Source organism: Lepidochelys kempii, chromosome 13 (assembly GCF_965140265.1).
Source record: "Lepidochelys kempii isolate rLepKem1 chromosome 13, rLepKem1.hap2, whole genome shotgun sequence".
NCBI lineage: Eukaryota > Metazoa > Chordata > Testudines > Cheloniidae > Lepidochelys > Lepidochelys kempii.
The window spans coordinates 999698-1020808 of NC_133268.1; the positions used below are offsets into that span (position 1 = coordinate 999698).

General features: G+C 57.7%; 1 protein-coding gene across 4 annotated transcripts; it reads left to right on the forward strand.

Annotated features, from left to right (window-relative positions):
* Positions 1–1124: 1124 nt before the first annotated feature.
* Positions 1125–15858, forward strand: LOC140897317 (uncharacterized). 4 transcript variants are annotated; one of them, XM_073309792.1, is made up of 6 exons: positions 1125–1186; positions 10174–10311; positions 11220–11360; positions 11748–11894; positions 12060–12230; positions 15722–15858. In XM_073309792.1, the coding sequence occupies exons 2-6, from the start codon at positions 10224–10226 to the stop codon at positions 15760–15762; spliced, it is 588 nt and encodes a 195-aa protein (XP_073165893.1). In that variant the 5' UTR covers positions 1125–1186; positions 10174–10223; the 3' UTR covers positions 15763–15858. The 4 variants fall into 4 exon arrangements, with proteins under 4 accessions (XP_073165893.1, XP_073165890.1, XP_073165891.1 ...); XM_073309790.1 differs by lacking the exon at positions 1125–1186 and adding an exon at positions 2930–3093; XM_073309791.1 differs by lacking the exon at positions 1125–1186 and adding an exon at positions 3508–3548.
* Positions 15859–21111: the final 5253 nt, after the last annotated feature.

The window sequence follows — 21111 nt, forward strand, 5'->3', positions numbered from 1 at the left end:
ATGAGAGAACATGTTAGTATTAGAACTGAGTGGGTCTAATATTTATTTAAGTCTCTTTTATATAGGAATTAGATACAGTGCTCCTGTCCTCTGATTTCCCAGTTATTATCTGCCAAAAAACCCCCAAACCCTGTTGAGTTTACAGGTGATTAAGTAGCCCCTGGAATCAGGGTTAAAGCTGCCCTCCCCCCACATCTGAAATAGCGCCCTTGGCTGCAGGGGCTCCTGGGAGCATTGGGTCCCAGTCCCATTGGCATGTTAAAGGAGAGCCAGGGGTTGCCCAGGATCCCATACACTCCACTTGGGGAGCTGATAAATCACCTCTGCCCAGTGATGTCTCCCATGTCTCTCAAAAATCCCAGTGAAGGGCTAATGTGCTGCCTTGGGAAAGTGCCAGGGTGAGTGACTGTTACACACTCCCTGCGTCCTGCCTGCTGGCTGATGCTGTGACGCCCGACAACCTCGGGCTGTTTGTCAGGGACAGAGTGTTTGTCTCCACCAAACACACCTGGGCTGGGCTACTCCCCGGGCTACTCCCCTACAGAGAGGGAGAGAACACACACAGGCTGCAGTTCGCCCTGCTAGTTAAAGCCAGAGACTTTCAGCTCGTCTGCCTCTCACAGCCTGCTGGAACGCAGAACAGCTGTATATATCCTTGAGGTATCATACAACACCTCGCCCCTTTTCCCCTACCTGTCCTCCTGGATTACCACATCCCTCTGTACCAATATTCCAGCCATGAGATTTAGCCTCCCAAGTTGCAATTATGCCTACTGAGTAATAATTTTGCTTATGTGCTAATCCTTCCAATTCAGCCTGTTTATTCCACACACTCCTTGTATTTGTGCACAGACATTTAAGATGTTGAGCAGATTGCTCCACTGTTTGTGGCTCCTATGACCCCGTTGTAATAAATCTCCCCTGCCCCGTGATGTCCCTGCAGCTCATAAAAATACCTGGAAAGCACAAATGTGCTGCTCTGGGAAAGCAATGGCATGACGGACATTCACACGGTCCCCCAGCCCACGTCCTCCTGCCAGGACCACCAGGACCACCGCTGGGTGATGCTGTGCTGCCGGGAGGGCTGTTGTCAGGGCCAGAGGGTTTGCTCCTACCAGGGTCATCACACCCTCAGGGGAACGTGCATGAGCCACTCATACGGGGTCAACAACCCTAAAGGGGACATGTGAGTACTGCTTCTCTGGGGTCATCACAGCCTAATGGGGAGGTGGTGGTGGGAGCCCCAAAACCTCCCCACGCACCCTCCTCTGGTCACGTCCCAGAGACGAGGGTCAGGGGCACAGAGACATTCAGTCCCCATCGTTAGACATCAGCTGAGGGAACCTGCTGCGGGGGGCGACTAGTGAGATGGACGGGGCGTGATCCACAGCACACGACACAGACATGGATAGCCCAGGCCTTTGGGGAGTGCCTGATCCCTGTCCCCCTGAAGGAGCGTCAGAGACCCAGTGGGAGAGCGAGAAGAACGTACCGACCCCTCCCTTAGCCCCTAGCCCATGGGAGCAGAGTGCCAGGGTGTGACGAAGTGGGACTGTTCTTAATGTTTCCTCCGAATATTGTGGGGGTGCCTCAGTTTCGGCATGCATCCGATGAAGTGAGCTGTAGCTCACGAAAGCTCATGCTCAAATAAATTGGTTAGTGTCTAAGGTGCCACAAGTCCTCCTGTTCTTTTTGCGAATACAGACTAACACGGCTGTTACTCTGAAAAAAGTTTCCCCTATGCAGTTCTTAAGTCTCTAGGGGGTGGGGTAAGGGTGTATAATCACTGCAGAGCCCTAGAGGGCAGGTGTGGGCAGGGGTCTGGACACAGAGAATGGCCGACACCCTGTTTCCTGGCACCTGATGGCCTGGCCCTTCCCCCCTGCGAGGTGAGAGCTGAAGGGTTGGAGAACAAAGGAATCCAGTGACCTCCTGGCCCGGGAAAGGGACAAAGTCCAGAGGAGCAGGGGTTGGAGGGAGTTTCAATTTGGGGCTGGCTGGGACATGGAGTGAAGTACAGACATGGTTGTCTGGCTCACTGCCCCCCAGAATGGACCCAGCTGAGGGGTCCTGTTCTTTATACCTACAAGCTCTGTGTTAGACCATGTTCCTGTCGTCTAATAAACCTCTGTTTTACTGGCTGGCTGAGAGTCCCGTCTGACTGTGGAGTTGGGGGTAGGACCCTCTGGCTTCCCTAGGAGCCCCGCCTCGGCGGACTCGCTGTGGGAAGCGCACGGAGGGGCAGAGGAGGCTGAATGCTCCGAGGTCAGACCCAGGAAGGGGGAAGCCGGGTGAGCTGTGTGTCCTGAAGACAGGCTGCTCCCAGAGAGGAGACTTCCCCAGGGTCCTGACTGGCTTCATGGGGAGCAGTTCCAGAGCATCGCCCGTGGACTCCGTGACATAGGGGCAGGGTTAGGTTCTGGAGCTGAGCCTGCAGCCAGCTCTGGGGAGGGGAGGGTGCATGAGTCCTGCTTTCTGCGCCATGGGGAGCTGCCAGGCCAGTGGACCCAGCTTTAGTAATTACAGCCTGGCAGGCGTGGGCCCAGCCACTCCTCATGGGAAGCAGCAGGGGGAATGAAGATGGGTGTGTGTTAGGAGAATGGCATATCTGGCTCTGGGGCAACCAGCTCGTTGCCATGAGGTGAGAGCGTCCCATTCCGCACAGCTCCAGGGGCCGGCACTGGGCAGGCTTCACGAGAGGTTCACTCCAGGGAAGCCCAGTGATCAGTGGCCTCTTGGCTCAGCTGTTTGTCCCGATGCCCCAGCCAGGGCATGGAGTCCCCTGGAAACATGAGCTCACCTCTGCATCCTGTTATTATATTTCCACCATCCTCACACCAGGGACTTTCCCAACTCTCGCAGTTCCCTGCTGCTTCCCTATTCCCTTTGGGAGTGGCAGAAACCGGAGGCAGCTCTCTTGTGTAATGTCCCCTCCTGTGGCCGCAGTACCAGGCTGGCATGATCGTATATAAGCTGGTGCAGCTTGGCGCTGGGTATCCTGGCATAGCAGCACCATGAAATCAGGCCTCCTCCTCCTGGGGCTCCTCACCCTCTGGGCTGATCCACCGTCTGCCTCTGGGCAGCTCCGTCAAGGTGAGGGCTGTGATGCAGCAGGGAGGGGGGAGTGTTGACCTGGGAATGTGGCAGGGGAGTTTCAATGGGAGACCTGAGAGCCTGTAACCTGAGCCAGGAGGGGGATGGGGAGGTAACACCTCTGCCGGGGAATGTGAAGACAGGCTGCAGCAGGGAGCCTGCTGGGTGGGTTTAGTTGTCACTTTGGTGCTGGGTGGAGGAACGCAGGGAACCCCAGGGCGGGGGTCTAAGCTCCCTGCTCCCCCAGAAGGACTTGACTGAGGGGTCCTGGTTGTACCCACAAGCTCTGTTTTAGACTGTGTTCCTATTGTCCAATAAACCTTCTGTTTTACTGCCTGGCTGAGAGTCTCAGTGGATCCCAGGAAGAGGGGTGCAGGGCCCGGACTCCCACACACTCCGTGACAATTGGTGGTAGCGGTGGGATCGACTGCACCCCGTGGGCGGCGCTTCCTGCAGTAAGTGACTGGGGAACAGTAAAACGAAGGGGGATTGATGGGGACCAGGCGTGCTGAAGATTCAGAGAGAGACGGTTTCAGGGGGCGGTTAACCCCTGGGAGTGTGTGACCAGAGAGAAGGACTTTTGCAGTAACAGGGTCCCCCAGGGGATTGCAGCGAGCGGTCCCAGGGGCGGAGGAGTCTGACCTCAAGGTGGTGACCTCAAGAAGGACTGGCACACGAGGGGTTTTTCCTGGAAACCGTGGGATGTACGCTAAAAGCCTGAAGAGCGACCTGGTGGAGCTGTGCAGGCAGAGGGGGCTGCGCATTGGGAGGTCCACCAAGGATCAGCTGATTGCCCAGTTGGAGGAGAGGGATCACTTGGATGACCCGATCCCTGTCCCTGAGGGAAGCTGCCCGGCGGACGAAGCGTGGGCCCTGGGGCCTGACCGGGCTGGGAGGGGTCATACTGCTGCCGAGGACATCCCGAGACCCTTTCTACCTATGCCTGGGGGAGGGCTTGGGGGAAGCCCAGCGAATACTGAGGGCACCCTGACCCCAGCAGCCAGCAGGGGATCCTCCCGGCGGAGCTCCCCATCCCTAGAGCGGATGCAGCTGGAATGGGAGAGGGAGATGAAAATGAGGGAGCTGGAGGATCATGAAAAACAACGTCAACATGAGCAGGAGGAGAAGGAGAAACAACGTCAGCATGAGCAGGAGGAGAAGGAGAGGGAGCGTCAGGAGAAGGAGAGGGAACTCAGGAGAAGGAGAAACAAAGACAGCATGAACTGGAGCTGGCCAGGCTGAGGAGCAGTGGGGCCCCGGCTGCGGTGAGTGTGGGGGGACCCAAGACTGCAAGGAGCTTTGATAAGTGCTTCCTGGCCCAGCGGAAGGAGGGGGAGGACATAGATAGCTTCCTGACGGCCTTTGAGAATGCCTGCGAGCTGCACAGAGTTGACCCTGCAGACAGGCTCCAGTTTCTCACCCCCTTACTGGACCCCAAAGCCGTGGAGGTGTACAGCCGAATGACAGGGGCGGAGGCAGGGGACTATGAACTGTTCAAACAGGCCCTGCTCCGTGAGTTTGGGCTGATCCCCGAGATGTACCGGAGAAGGTTCCGGAGTCAGCGTAAAACGCCTGAGGTCACCTACCTACAACTGGTCAACCGGATGCAGGGGTATGCCCGCAAGTGGACAGCTGGGGCCCGAGCTAAAGAGGACCTGCTTGACCTAATCGTACTGGAGCAACTGTATGAACAGTGCCCTTCCGACCTGAGGCTGTGGTTGGTGGACAAAAAGCTCGAGAACCCCCAGCACGCAGGGCAGCTGGCCGACGAGTTTGTGAACAGTCGGGCAGGGGGTAGCAGGGAGGAGTCCCGAAAGAACAGGCCCCCTCCGATGCAGAGGGGACGTCCCAGTCACCATGGGACGTCCCAGCGGGGAAATGTGGAGAACTCCCTCCCAAGGGGAACGCCTGGTGTTGGGCCCCTCCGACCTGCTCAAGGGGACCAACGTGACCTGAGCTGCTATCACTGTGGCCAGAGAGGCCACGTATGGACCCAGTGCCCCAGGCTCAGGGACAGACTGAGCAGACCCAACCTACCCAGGGTTAACTGGGTAGGGACCCAGCTGGACAAGGGGCAGATGACCCAGGAAAGGGGGGCTACCAGTTTACCACCTGCGCAGGAGGGAAGAGTACCCCAGGCCAGCTCCGCCAGAGGGCTGGATGCTTGGGACTCAGGGTGCTCGGTTTACAGGGTGGGCGCGGGGCTGTCCCTCCGGAGAGAGTGCCTTGTTCCCCTGGAGGTGGATGGGAGGAAGGTCAATGGATACTGGGATATGGGCGTGGAGGTGACCCTGGCCTGGCCCGAGGTGGTGGCCCCAGATCGGGTGGTGCCCAACACCTACCTGACCCTGACGGGGGTGGGCGGGACCCCATTCAAGGTGCCTGTGGCAAGGGTACACCTGAAATGGGGGGCCAAGGAGGACCCCAAGGATGTGGGGGTGCACCACCATTTGCCCACTGAGGTTTTGATGGGGGGAGACCTAGAGGACTGGCCAAGCAAGCCCCAGACCGCCCTGGTTGTGACCCGTAGCCAGAGCCGGCGAGGGGCACTGCACCCTGACCTTGGGGAGGGTGCCACACCGGAGGCGCAGGACCCTACCCTGGTGGGGAGGGAGCGCCGAGGGGCACGGCTCAGAGAGGCTGTGGCCTCAGACCCGGCCAGTGAGAGGGAACCGGTCCCCATCCCTTCCCCAGCCGCTCACTTCCAGGCCGAGTTGAGGAAAGATCCCTCCTTGCGGAAGCTCAGGGACCTGGCCGACCTCAGTGTGGGACGGACCATGAGGAGAGGTTGCCAGGAGAGGTTCCTGTGGGAGAAGGGGTTCCTGTACCGAGAAAGGGCTCCCACAAGGGAAATGGAGTCATGGGGGCTCCGGAGGCAGCTGGTGGTCCCCCAGAAGTATCGCCGCAAGCTACTGTACCTGGCCCATGACATCCCCCTCGCAGGGCACCAGGGAATCTGGCGCACCCGGCAGAGGTTGCTACAGAACTTTTACTGGCCTGGAGTCTTTACCACTGTCCGGCAGTATTGCCGATCCTGTGACCCCTGTCAGAGGGTGGGGAAGGCTCGGGACAAGGGAAAAGCGGCTTTGAGACCTTTGCCCATCATAGAGGAGCCTTTCCAGAAGGTGGCCATGGACATCGTGGGACCTCTCAGCAAGACGACCCGGTCGGGAAAGAAATACATTCTGGGGGTGGTAGATTTTGCCACCCGCTACCCTGAGGCAGGTGCCCTTAGCTTCCATTGAAGCCGACACCGTGGCCGACGCGCTCCTGACCATTTTCAGCCGAGTGGGGTTCCCCAAGGAAGTCTTGACAGACCAAGGCTCCAACTTCATGTTGGCCCTGCTCCGGTGTTTGTGGGAGAAATGTGGGGTCCGGCACAACTGGGCCTCAGCTTATCACCCCCAGTCCAATGGGATGGTGGAGAGGTTCAATGGGACGCTAAAGATGATGCTGAAAACCTTTATGAACCAGCACCCGCAGGATTGGGACAAGTACTTACCTCACCTGCTGTTCGCGTACAGGGAGGTGCCCCAGGAGTCTACCGGATTTTCGCCTTTCGAACTGTTATATGGAAGGAGGGTGAGGCCCGCTGGACCTGATGAGAGATGAGTGGGAAGGGAAGGCCACTCCCGATGGAGAGTCAGCGGTGGAGTATGTCCTGATCTTCCGAGAGAGACTGGCTGAACTCATGGGCCTGGCCAGGGAGAATCTGGCCAGAGCCCAGAAGAAGCAGAAGGTCTGGTATGACCGCATGGCATGGGCCCGTACCTACGCCACCGGGGATCCGGTGATGGTTCTCATCCCCGTGAGAAAGAACAAACTATAGGCCACCTGGGAGGGCCCTTTCAAGGTTGTCAAGCAGCTCAATGAGGTAAATTATGTGGTGGAGCTGTCGAACCGGGCGCACCACCGCCGGGTGTACCATGTGAATATGATGAAGCCATATTATGCCAGGGGGAATGTGGTGTTGGCCGTGTGTGGACATTGGGAGGAGCAGGGAGATGACCCTTTAGTTGATCTATTCCCTGGGACCAGAGCTGGTTCCCCACTGGAAACAATTCCCCTCTCGGATCAGCTAACCCCTGCCCAGCAAGCCGAGATCAGGGGGGTGCTGCATCCGTACCGACAGCTGTTTTCCAGCCGGCCTGGACGCACTAATCGGACTGTCCACCGGGTGCAGACAGGGTCGCACCCGCCGATAAGATGCTCCCCCTTCCGAGTCACAGGGAAAACTGCTCAGGACCTGGAAAGAGAGGTCTGGGACATGCTGGCTTTGGGGGTGATCCAGCCATTGGCTAGCCCTTGGGCCTCGCTGGTGGTGCTGGTCCCCAAAAAGGACTGGTCGGTCCGGTTCTGTGTGGACTATTGGAAGCTCAATGCCATCACTGTATCTGATGCCTACCCCATGCCCAGGCCTGACGAGCTCCTAGACAAGCTGGGAGGAGCTCGGTACCTTACCACCATGGACCTTACAAAGGGCTACTGGCAAGTGCCGCTGGATGCAGATGCCCGGCTGAAATCGGCCTTTATCACCCCTCTGGGGCTCTATGAGTTCCTGACCCTGCCTTTCGGCCTCAAGGGAGCGCCGGCCACCTTCCAACGCCTGGTGGACCAGCTCCTGAGGGGGATGGAGAGTTTTGCTATGGCGTATATTGATGACATCTGTGTCTTTAGCCAGACCTGGGAGGACCATGTGTCCCAGGTTAGACAAGTGCTGGACCGACTCCAGGGGGCTGGGCTGACTGTAAAAGTGGAGAAGTGCAAGGTGTGGATGGCAAAGTATCTTACCTGGGTCATCGAGCGGCTGCCTAAAGCCAAAACCAGCCAAGGTGGAGGTGATTAGAGACTGGCCCGCTCCCCACACCAAAAAGCAGGTCCAAGCCTTTATTGGGATGGCAGGATACTACCGAAGATTTGTGCCCCACTTTAGCGCCATAGCCGCCCCCATCACTGGGCTATGCAAGAAGGGGAAGCCAGACAAGGTGGTCTGGACTGAGCAGTGCCAGGAGGCTTTCCGGGCGCTGAAGGAGGCTCTGGTCAGTGGCCCAGTTCTGGCAAACCCAGACTTTGACAAGCCCTTTATGGTGTTCACCGACGCCTCCGACACGGGACTGGGGGCGGTGTTAATGCAGGAGGATGAAAAGGGGGAGAGACACCCCATCGTGTACCTGAGCAAGAAGTTGCTACCCTGGGAGCGACACTACGCGGCCATCGAGAAGGAGTGCCTGGCCATGGTGTGGGCCCTCAAGAAACTAGAGCCCTATCTCTTCAGGCAACACTTCACCGTGTACACCGACCACTCTCCCCTGACCTGGCTGCACCAGATGAAAGGAGCCAACGCCAAACTCCTGAGGTGGAGCCTGCTCCTGCAGGATTATGACATGGACGTGGTCCATGTGAAGGGAAGTGCCAACCTGATAGCGGATGTGCTGTCCCGGAGAGGGGGCCCCGAACTTCCCCAGGTCACTGGTCAGAGTGACCCCACTCAGTTCAGTCTCGAAGCGGGGAGAGGTGTGCCGATGTGATGCAGCAGGGAGCTGGGAGTGTTGACCTGGGAATGTGGCAGGGGAGTTTCACTGGGAGACCTGAGAGCCTGTAACCTGAGCCAGGAGCGGGAGGGGGAGGTAACACCTCTGCCCAGGAATGTGAACAGAGGCTGCAGAAGGGAACCTGCTGGGGGGATTTAGTTTCAGTTTGGGGCTGGGTGGAGGAACGCAGGGAACCCCAGGGCTGGGGTCTAAGCTCCCTGCTCCCCCAGAAGGACTTGACTGAGGGGTCCTGGTTGTACCCACAAGCTCTGTTTTGGACTGTGTTCCTGTTGTCCAATAAACCTTCTGTTTTACTGGCTGGCTGAGAGTCTCAGTGAATCCCAGGAAGAGGGGTGCAGGGCCTGGACTCCCCCACACTCTGTGACAAGGGCTCCCTGCCCCTGAAGCCCCAGTCAGCCTGGCTTCCCTCTGCCTGCCCCCAGCCCTACAGCCTGCCCCCAACCCCCTTCACTCTCAGTGGTCAGACGGGGGTCATCACACCCTAACGGGACATGGGGTGAGACACTGGGGTGGCTGTGAACTGTCTCCTTTAAATGGCACTCTTCATTTTCTTGTTGTGTGACTGGCTCCCTAAGTCACTTGTTGTTTCTGCCCCTGAGCTGATGCCTGAAGTGTTTGGAACCAGGGAATAAGGAATGTCAAGTTGTGCTCAGTCTGGGGTGGAGCATCAGACACGCCATCATGCGTGCTGAAGCGTGTGAAATGCATGCAAGGCTGATTTGTCTTGCGTACCCAAGTTTCATCTCACTTAAAAACGACTTGCTTGCAAAGTCAGACATAGAAATCCCAGAGGGTCCCAGCGCACTAGTACTGAACAATGGCTGGCTTTCTCATTGTACCATATCGTTCTAAAATAAAGCGACTGGAATATGACTATTGTACGTACATTTCAGTGAATCGTGTGTAGAGCAGTATGAACAAGGCAGTGTCCCGATGAAATTTTAGTTTGTTTTGACTTTGCTAGTGCTGTTTATGTAGCCTGTTGTAAAACTAGGCAAATATCGAGACAAGTTGATGCTGGGGAACAGGGTAGAGAGCACAGCAAAGAGGATTCACCCTGAGAGAGGGGCCTTCTCTCTGTTGCTTTGTTTCCCTTGTCTTGATTGCTCTGACTTTACACTCGTTTCAGTCATGTAAGGGCCCTGCTGTGGTGGGGGTTTGCCGTGTGGCCCCCCCAGGTGGGACTGGCTCAGGCTGGGGTTCAACTTTAATTCCCGTGCCCATCTCAAAGCATGCCCATTGGATCCCTCCCCACCAGCCTCCTGCTTGAGGCCTGTGTCTCTAGTGACATGCAGTTGAAAATGAGCCCTGAAATTGCAAGTTTTCCGGCTGTCTTTGGGGAGCGGAGGAGGTCACCCCTGGGGGGTGAGCAGTTAGATTCCTCCGTCCCTGGGGGAGGGGGTAAAGGGAGGGAGAGTCCGTTGCCTGGATATGACCCCCTTGCCTCAGGATGCTTCTCTTTCCCTGGCCTGGCTGATGTGTCTGCCCCACGCTCTGTAACCCCGGTTCTCTTCCCATTTGTTTCCAGTGAAAAAGGGCGAGTGCCCCGCTCCCATTCACTGGGCTGTGAACTGCCTTATGTTCTGCTCCACTGACGCTGACTGTCCCGGATCCGAGCGCTGCTGCAGCACCGGCTGCGGGAGGGAGTGCAGACTCCCCGTAGGAGGTGAGGGGCTCTCCTTCTCCACCCCACTCCATCGGTGCTGGGAGCCGAGAGCCAAGGCCTGGTGACCCCATGGCCACGCCCACCCCTTTGGGCTCCCTATTTTAATATTAACAAGGTGGCCACGGCCCCCTGAGAAAGTCTGGACACCTGCAGCCATGATAGCCCCATGAATCCTGCTTCCAGGGCCCAACCCCACCCCAACGGGCATGGGCCTGGCCCCCACCCAGCCAAGGGATGGTCAGAATTGGGGCCCAGCAGGGCCTCCCTGGTGTGCGGGAGTGACACAGAGTACGAGGATCCTGATGGGGAGGTGGCATCTCGGATTATCCTGATTACAACGGTGGTGCTCAGACGCTACGGCAATAAATGGACCGTGTCTGCTGCTTCCTGCCCAGTCCAGCAGCAACTGCCCATTCTCACCCTGCGTTTGACCCAGAAGGCAGGAGACCCTCATCTGGATGGCCCCGGGGCTCTGCAATAGTTGCCTTCAGTGACTCAAGACACTAGATTAGACATTAGGGAAACCGTCCTGGCAGGGTGGTAAAGCACTGGAATAAATTGCCCAGGAGGCTGGAATCTCCGTCACTGGAGGTTTTGAAGAGCAGGTTGGACAAACCCCTGTCAGGGGTGGTCAGATAATACGGAGTCCTGCCTCCGTGCAGGGGACTGGGCTAGAAGACCTCTCGGATCCCTCCCAGTCCTACGTTTGCAGGCCCCCCTGCAGCCCTGCAGACAGAGACCTTAACGGACACTCTGAAGCGGGCGGTGTGTGCAAGGCCAGCGATCTGGGCGGGTGAGGGATCAGCCTGCTCGCGGCTGCAGGAGCACTATGTGGTTACATAGCAGCCTTCCCATTGGAACGAGTCCAGACAACGCTGACCCTGCTCTCTCGCTGTTCTTTTCCCCAGTAAACCCAGGGTACTGCCCGCAGTTCGACCCCAGCATTATGACCATCTGCCTTGTGGAATGCAATAACGACAGGGAGTGTGGACTGGGCCGGAAGTGCTGCAGCCAGGGATGCCATGTGCACTGCATGTGGGCTGTGCCAGGTAACTTCGCACCTGGGAGTGGGGGACCAAAGGCGGGGTACTTGGTCCTGCCTATTAGATGAGCCCCCCGGACATTCTGAGTAATTCAAACTGCTACACAAGTGGGGCCGGGTCTGAGAATGGACGTGGGGCAAGGGACAGAGCTGGGACAGGCAGGAGACTGACTGAAGGGGGTCTAAGGCCCGGGGGCATGCGGCTGAGCGTGGGGTGGGAGGGTCTGGGGGGAAGCCGCAGGGACCAGTCCTGGAGAGGCGCAGACCAGGACGGCAAGGAAAAGCCTTGGCCAGAGGTCAGATCTGGGGCCTGGCTCCAGTCCGTGGTGCAGGCCTGTGCGTTTGGGGTTTGTTCCCCATAGAGACATGAGCTGTTGTTGTTTCCCTTTTCCAGCCAAACCTGGCACCTGCCCCAAGAGGACAGTGCTGCAGACGTTCGCGCCGTGTGAGAAGAATAAGTGCAGAGATGACAGGGACTGTCCCAACAGGAAGAAATGCTGCTTTACTGGCTGTAGCCTCGGCTGCCTGGCCCCTGGAACAGGTACCAGCAGCAAAGATAGAGGGGCCTGAGGAGCCCCCAGCCCCACAGCACTGGCCAGGCATCCTGTGGGCCAGAGACATCCCCACTTCCCCACCAGTCTGGGTTCACTAGCCTGAGCTCCCTTGCAGATCTCTGCCCTCCTTATAACCCCTCTCCTCTCTCCAGGTGACGTTTGCCGACTCCCGCCTGAGAGGGGCCCTTGCGCACAACGGTTCCTTCGCTTCTTCTACAACCCGGCCTACGGGATGTGCCAGAGATTCTTTTATGGCGGCTGCCGGGGCAACGGGAACAACTTCAAAACTCTCCGGGCGTGCCAGCAGGCCTGCAGGACACTCGGTAAGGGGCCCGAGCGCGTGAACCCGCCGGCCTGGGCTGGGCAGCTCAGCAAGCTGGGACAGGCTGAGAATTAACGCAGCTGCCGGCCGGACTGGTCACCGGGAGTGCAGGGTGGGAAACGGGACTGAAGCGAAAGAGGTTGCTGGTTCTGGGGCTGGATCCTAGCCCTGCTGTGGGAGGCCAGGGCAGGGGAGACGATCATGGAAATCAGTTCATAAAATGTTCCGCATACAAATCCGTGTCGTAAGTATTCACAGGCCGACGCCCCTGGCTGTGCCTGCAAGGAGCGCGGCATGCAAACGGCCAAGAGCTGTCGTAGGCACGCGTAGACTGAGAGTCTGCATCCACGGGCCATAACTGTTAGCAAATGAGGGCTTTGCACGTACATTTTGTCTGCCTAACCGTAGTTCCTGAAAATCCGGCACTAAAGGTTCTTCAACTAATATGTAAATGAAGTGACCATTAAGAAATGTTTTTTCAGGGTTCAGATATGCCCTAGTGACCAAGTCCTCTTTTAGCCCCATCTCCCACCCCAGCTGGAGACTGGGTCCCAGTTAGATTTCAATGGGGAGGCTGAGCAGCTGTCTCTCCGTGCTCTGTAGCTAATGTGACCCGCAAGCCCTTGTGGGGCCCGGCCCATGTTCAGCCTACAGTCGCACCGACTCCTACGGCTCAGTCACCAAGGCATGGGACGAGGTCGTCTGTGGCACTGCCAGGGCACCGGGAACAATTTGGCACCAGAGCCGGATGTCTCAGGGCCTGTGGAGGAGCTGGGAGGCTATGTCTAAACTACCACTTTGGCCAGTATCATTTCTGTTATTCAGAAGTGTGAAAAAACACCCCCCTGAGCGACGTACGTTTCACGGACAGAAGTGCCAGCGTGGACAGCTCTGAGCGGGCAGGAGATGCTGTCCCACCGACACGGTTACTGCCATTAGTTGGGAATGGATTAATTGTGCCAAGGGAAGAGCGCTCTCCTCTCGGCACAGAGCAGCTTCACGAGCGATCTGGGACAACGGTGCTGCTCGAAGCCTGCTGGCATAGACGGGGCCTTAGGTGGGTGGTGAGCTGCCCAGGTCAGAGGGACAGTGCTGGAAATACACTAGGGGCCGTTCCCGTATCGCTGAAGGAGAGTCCGCGGCGCTGTTTGTGATGGGAAATGGACTAAATACAAGGGCCTGTGGCCAGTTCTGGCAGTCGAATCCTAACTGTGCCCCTGGCAGCAGGGCCTCCAGAGCGTGAGAACCAGCCCCGGGGCACTGCTAGGAACCGGAGCACAAACCCCACCGGGCTGTGAGCTCTCTACCTGGGGTTCACCAACCAGTTATCCAGTGTGAACTCCTCAGGCACCATAAGAGCCTAGCCAGGGCGTCACGGACAGGCCCCTTGGGTACGCCGGTCTGTCTTGCCACCCAGGTGAGCGTAGCTTTGTGATAGCTGGTTCCTTACACCATCAATCACAGCAATAGTCCCCTTACCGCCAATAGCAAAGGGCCCGTCACTTACCCCAAGTCAACTGCACCTCAGACCTCACACCAAAGACAACGCTTCTAGCCAATCCTCTAATAAACTATCTAAAGATTTATTAACTAGGGAAAGGAAACCAGAGTTATTTACAAGGTTAAAGAAAGCCAACCTAGAAATACAAATGAGTTACGATCTCAGCTTTCACAAGGAAGCCGAAGCTTCTATCATGAGTAAGCTCCATATGCCCTTCAGGACTAGCCCTGGCTGAGCAGCTGTGGATCTGTTGCTTATGCCTAGAAACCCTGCCGCCCCAGAGTCCAAACTGCATCATGGTCATCAGATCCTTCTGTTTGGGGCTTTTATCCCCACCCTTCCTCGTGTTCTCAGCTTCAGCCTCAGCTGATGGGAGGACTCCACTTGGATGACTCATCTTCACGGGGGCGGGGAGGGCAAAACAATGAACATGGTTTGTCCTCTTTCATGTCCCACAATAGTCCACCTGGTGTCAATGGACCTTTCCTGTTGGGCAGGACATAACATCTTCTGTAGGAGATCAGCCATTCACACTATTCTTGCCTTTCTCCTGTCTGGTGAGTTACACAGTCACAGAGGCTCACCGTACAACCGCTCAAATATTACCTTACACTGTGGGATACAGATGCTGTAAGTGAGATGAATGCAGGCAGCAACACACCAGCATTCAATAAAGAAGAAACACTAAAGAGATTCCTATCATTCTAATCCCTGTTTTAACAACACTAACGCACAGGTGAGCCAGACTGATTCCAGCTGTGTGTCTGTCACTGTTCCACTGAGACACAGGGACTCTGACATGAGCTGGCACCTGGATTGCGAGTGTCACACCAACCTGGCTTTGTTAGGATGGGGTGGGATAAAGCTCTGAGCTGATCAGGCAGTTGCCACATTGCTAAGCTGCTATCCTGTTGCTACATTTTGCGTTGGAACAGGAACTGAGCGGCCGCTTCCTGAGGCCGTTGGACTTTCAGCTTCTGAAGCAACTGCTCCCCTTCTCCTGTTGCTATACAGAATAAACGGCTACCCAGGGAGGTGACTCTTTGCTGGCATGAGGGCGTAGCTGTGACGAGCCCTTGGCCCTCCCGCTCACCACTCTGCACCTGTTGGAAACGCTGTTACCGTTATGGCCCCCAAAGGTGCTGGGCACAGACAGGATCTCACATCAGCCCAGCATGTGAGAGACGAGCTCTTTGTAGAGGATTCACAGATAACTACGGAGATGTTCGCTCCTGCGAGCTGTCCTGCCTCAGGCCCTCCCTTTGCATCCCTTAGTGCCGTGTTTATCCAACCTTCCCTCGCTGGAATAGGCAGGGCAGGGGGCCTGGCCACAAGGGGTCTGGGGTTCTGGCATGTGTCTCATTTTTGCATTTTGAAAAGGTCACTCTGGTCACAGACCTGCTCCGAGTGACCCAGCTCCCCCGGAGGCCTGGAGTCTGGGCGGAAGCTGGGGGTGCAGATTGCCCTCTCTCCCCCATGGAGCTCCCAGCTCTCTGGGGAGGAGGTGAAGGGCTGCGGGAGGCTGGCATGGAGATGGGGAGAGGAGTGCCCAGGGATGATATGGGTGCTGCTGGCCTGGCCGGCTGGGTCTCCTGCCTCCTCCCCGGGGCTGCTCTGTGCCATGGAGTTTGCCCAGTGGCGGCTCCCGAGGTCACCCAGCCCCGTGCACTCAGCCCTGCTGCAAGGACGGCGACTGCCCAGGAAGGGCCGGGCGCAGCCACGTCAGCCGTGCCCCCAGCCCCTGCCTCAAGGCCGTGCAAGGCAGAACTGCGCTGACTGCACCTGACACCGGGAGGGATGGGGGGAACAGGGAGGACACAAACACAGCTGAGTGCTGGGGTGAGCCCAGCCCCCTGCCTGCCGGGATCTCTGTGCCCAGCCCCCGCCCATGGGGCAGTCCAGGATTGCAGGTCCTTGCTGCTGTCACCTCCCTCCCTGCCCCCAGCCTCATGACCAGCCCCTGGCCTGACCGACTGCCCCTTCTTCCACAGGGCCGACCAGAGAGAGAGACCAGGAAGAGCCGAGAGTGTGACCGCAGGGCCTGTGTGGGGACAGGACAGGATCCTCCAATACGGCCCCCACCTGACACCCACCCCCAGTCGCCCGTGGGCCTCATCTCACCCAGCACATGGGTTGTGTAATAAAGAGCTCAACTCAGCTGGCCTCCCTGTGATTTCCTGGATTGGGCCTCACTGTCCCTGCATGTCCGCCTGGGACAACCCCCTTCCAGCTGGAGCTTGTGCCCCAGGCTAATGTCCCTGGTGAAACGGGATCTCCCTGGGGGCATGGCAAGCACTGGGCAGTGTCACTAGAGCGTAAGCTGCCGCCTAGTCCCTGGGTTCCAGAGAGCAGCTGTTTGTGGGCTGGAGACACCAGATCCCGAGGATCACAGTCCCCCACCCCACAGGACCTTCGCTACAAGAGGATCATGTTCCCTCTTTACCCAGCACTTCTCATAGCATCTCCCCAGTGCAGCGAGCTGCAGCCAGTGCCCGGGGCTGGAGCTTCAGCCCTGATAAACATGGCTTCTCCCAGCAGTGGCAGCCTGGCTCTGCCACCCTGAGACTCCCTGCAGAAGCTGGGGCTGTTGGACAATCCCTTTGGGCAGGAGCGGGGCATGCTGGTGGAGGCATGGGGGTGTGAGTCAATTGACCCTGCTCCCTTCCCATGCTCTGGCTTGCTTTCCCATCCCCAATGGAGTGACCAGACCCAAGGTCCATGGGACCTGCCTCTAAATACCAGGGGAAAAGGCTTTCTCTGGGGTTCCTGCTCCGGACCCCAGCCACACCCCACAGGTGCTGAGCTCTGGAAGGGATGGGAGCCAGGCAGAGACCTGTGGGTCTGATCTGAGCTTGCGGGGTGGGTCAGGCACATTCCTGACTGGCTCCCCCAGCACAGTGGGGAGTGAAGTGGCCATGCTTCACAAACAACAAAGTGATGGACAGTGGGAGCAGAGACCCCCAGGTTGCCCTGGAAAGGAGCAAGCCTGTGTAAGCAGGGTCTGAATGAGTTCTCCCCTGACAGCTAGCTGGAAAGGGGAGAGACTTCAGGAGCAAACTGTATTTAGATGAACACACCTACTCTGCCAAGATATCCAGCAGACAGAGCCCTGTTGTTCAAAGTGATCAACTTTGACTGGTGCTGGGTTACAAATCAATTTAGTACTGAATGCAGGGGTAGGTAGTGAAATGTTATCAGTGTTGTTGTCTTTATTACATGATTAAAGGGGACCAGAACTGTGCTTAACCTGTATGGTGACCAGACAGCAAATGTGAAAAATCGGGTCAGGGGGTGGGGGATAATAGGAGCCTATATAAGAAAAAGACCCCAAAATCGGGACTGTCCTTATAAAATTGGGACATCTGGTCACCCTATTAAACCTGTCCTAAATGACAGGGTCACCTCAGCTGAAAGGACCTCGTTAAGCCAGGGGCTTGAATGCCAGAGCCCTGAGAAAGTAAGAGTATGGGGACAGTGTCCCAGCCAGGAGATGTGGACTCTCCCTAAGGGTCCCTGGTCTGGTTTAACCTGTTTCTCCCCACTGTTCAAAGACAGAGCTAAATAGGCTCCATTAGGAGCCTTTGTTATTTTAAGTGTTTAAATGAGAGCTGAAATCACTGGTGGTGGGGCAGTGTTTCTGCCCAGCCTGCTAAAAGCTGAAAATCACTAAGAGACTGACCTGCAGAGGTCATAGCAGAGAGGTGGCAACAGAAGATTACTGACAGTCAGCTGGCAGGAACAGCGAACAGTCAGCCTCTTCAGAAGCGGCAAACAGGCTGCCGGTGGGAGAGGAACCGCGGCTGGCAGGGTGCCCAGCCAGAACAAGTGCTCAGATGGCAGATCAAGCCAGGTGCCTTCTTCCCCAGATGGGAGGGGAACTCACACAGATGCACCTCTGAACCCTGGGTCCTCACTGACCAAGGACAACCCCTGTGAGTGGGGTGTGGTGAGGGAGAAGAGAGGGGCACAGAAAAGGATCTGTTGGTTGTAGAACTCAAGAACACGAGGTAGAAGGCTCTGCCCCACGCACTCTGGGGTGAGTGTCCTGCTCACGGTTTATCTTTATGAATCCTGCTTGTGGAATTTTCCCTAATTAATGTCGGGTGACTTCCCTCCTTTCATTAAAAGTTTTTCTACACTCAGATGCTGCGCTTGCGAGAGGAGAAGTATTGCCTCACAGAGGCACCCAGGGTGGTGTGTAATTGTCCCAGGTTACTGGGTGGGGGCTCGCGCTGGTTCTGTGTCGCATTGTTGAAGAGGAACCCCTAGATATTGAACCCGGCCCTGGTTGCTGCCGGCTCCACCTGGCAGAAGGGTTACAGGTCCCATTACCCCATCGCTCTGGGCACTGGCTCAACCCCACTCCTGTTTCTCAGCCAGTGACCTGGACCCTGCTCCCAGCACTCGAGCTGCTGCCCCTTCTGGCGATGGTGACACAGCCCGACTCACCAGCACTGCCATTGCCTGGGAATAACTCTTGAGAATGGCCTCCATGTTTGTAGGGCCAGGCAGAGAGCTTCGTGGGCTGCCCCCTGCCCAGGGCCTATCCTGCAGTGGAAGCCAATGGCTGGGAGTTAATGACAATACCAGTCCTACCAAACTCTAGGCTGGCACCCAGGAGCATGGACCTCCTGCCAGGGCTCAGAGGGGTCATATTCGTCTGGGGCGCAGCTGGGGTGCAGGCTCAAGGGGCAGGACACTGGAGAAATGACTCACACAGCTGCCATGGGTGCTGGGCATTTCCTCTCTAACCCTTGAGAGCGCCCACAAGCCCAGCTTTGCCTTTGGCTCAGGGATCCTGGTCTCCAGAGAGCCGAAGCAGCAGCCACCTTCTGGCGTTATTTATTACAAGCCGGGTGTGCAGACGCTCTTTAGCATGACGCAGCATGAAGTGCGTGGTGACGTCACTAAGATACATTCAGGATTCCCCAGTCACTGTGACCCAGCAGCCACCCCAGCCGGGGACTCTCCTGAGAGTTACTGGGCTGGTTTCATTCCGTGTCCCTTTGATCAGCAGTGAAAGGTGACGGTATTGTCCATACTCCTGCAGTGCATCCCCAGGCAAACTCCCTGGCCTCCAGGCCTTTCCCTGGCTCAGGACCTGAGGATTTCAGAAATGTCCTGACCCTTGAATCAAGGCATGTCCCTTGTGTTTCAGAAGTGGAGCGGCTGTCTGCGGTGGCAACGTGCCTGGGGGAGCCAGGGTGTCCCCAATGCAGACAGGCAGAGAACCCGCACACACAGGCTGCAATGCCCTGCTGCAGGGGCTCCTGGCAGCCTTGTATTCAAACTGCCCCAGCACGTCAAAGGAGAGCTGGGGGGTGCCCTGGATCCAATGGCGTTGCCTCTCTGGGAGATGATAAATCACTCAGGGGGCTTTCAGGAGGCAGCCCTACCCCACTCCTAGGAACCAAGTCTGTGTCTCACAAAAGAAGCTTTTATAAAAAGGAGAAAACCCAGCGGTAATTTGGGGAAACGCTGTAACCAGTAAGTCAAACACCCGCCTGCAGCATCTTGGTGTCAGGGGGCTGCTGGCCCCCCACTGAAACTTGGGGCGGGGGGGTTGGTTCCCCTCTCCCAGTGCCAAAAGAAAGGGGGAGGGCCACAGGAAATCAGGACTGACAGTCCCCAGGGCCAATGGGGAGAGGCCAACGCTCCAGGTCAGGCTGATTGACAGGGCAGACAGGCCAATGAGGGGGTCAGGAGGCCAGGGTCCCGTGTGAGGTGGAGCGGCCAGGGCCGGGGCCAGAGGGGCAGAGCTAAGGGGAGAGCAGGAGCCCGGCTGGGCTGGGAGCAGGGCCAGAGCCGGGGCCAGAGGGGCAGAGCTAAGGGGAGAGCAGGAGCCCGGCTGGGCTGGGCTGGGAGCAGAGGGGCAGAGCCGGGGCCAGAGGAGCAGCCCCAGGAGCTGAGCTGGAGGCAGGGTGTGAATGGGGCTGGGGCTGGGGCCGGAGCCGGGGCCGGGCACGTGAGCGACTGGGGAGTCCAGGGGCCCCGGGCCCCAGGCCCAGCGCAGGGAGGCCCCAGGCATGAGGCCTTGTAGGTGGGGCTGGGAGGGGCTCGTGACCCCGACGGGGGCCAGGCTGGGGGGATGGGCCCTGCCCCCTAGCACCTGTGGGCATGTGGGCACCGCCAGAGCAGGGTGCGAGCCCCGGTGTCACGGCAGCACAGCCAGGGCCTGGGCAGGGGCCTGGGACATGCGAGGGGCAGGCTGGGAAAGTCCCTGTGCCCCCGAGATGGCCGAGGGTGGTGCCCTGGGTCCACTGGGCAGGGTGAAATGTTTCCGTTTCAGCTTCCCCTTTTCCCGTGTTCTCATTAGTTGCTGGTTAATAAATTGTATTTGCTCTGAACTCTGCGGTGAGCAGTGGGGCAGGGAAGCGTCCGGTGCGGAGAGAGCACCCCGGAGTGGGGACAGCCAAGCCCTTGTCCTACGTGACCATGACAAGACTGCGGGCCCAGGCCCCACGAATCCTGGGCCCAGCCATGTTGGGATTATGGGGGGGTCCTCGAGGGCAGGCCGGCCTGCGGGTGAAGGGATTGGGAGCAAGGACTCAGATCCGTTCCCTGGCCCATTTCACCGGGGTAGTGCATATGCCAGGAAAGTTCCCCACAATAGAGGGACCATTTCCCCTCTTACACAGACATCTAAGATGTCGAGCAGATTGCTCCACTGTTTGTGGCTCCTATGACCCCGTTGTAATAAATCTCCCCTGTCCCGTGATGTCCCTGCAGCTCATAAAAATACCTGGAAAGCACAAATGTGCTGCTCTGGGAAAGCAATGGCATGACGGACATTCACACGGTCCCCCAGCCCACGTCCTCCTGCCAGGACCACCGCTGGGTGATGCTGTGCTGCCGGGAGGGCTGTTGTCAGGGCCAGAGGGTTTGCTCCTACCAGGGTCATCACACCCTCAGGGGAACGTGCATGAGCCACTCATACGGGGTCAACAACCCTAAAGGGGACATGTGAGTACTGCTTCTCTGGGGTCATCACAGCCTAATGGGGAGGTGGTGGTGGGAGCCCCAAAACCTCCCCACACACCCTCCTCTGGTCACATCCCAGAGACGAGGGTCAGGGGCACAGAAACATTCAGCCCCCATCGTTAGACATCAGCTGAGAGAACCCGCGGGGCGGGGCAGGACGGGGGGCAATTGAGCTGGACGGGGCGTGATCCAGAGCACATGACCACAAACAGGGATAGCACAAGCCTTTGGGGGGAAACATGAGCTCACCTCTGCAGCCTGTTATTACATTTCCACCTTCCTCACACCAGGGATGTTTCCTAACTCTCGCAGGGCCCTGCTGCTTCCCTGTTCCCTTTGGGAGGGGCAGAAACCGGGGGCAGCTCTCTTGTGTAATGTCCCCTCCTGTGGCCGCAGTACC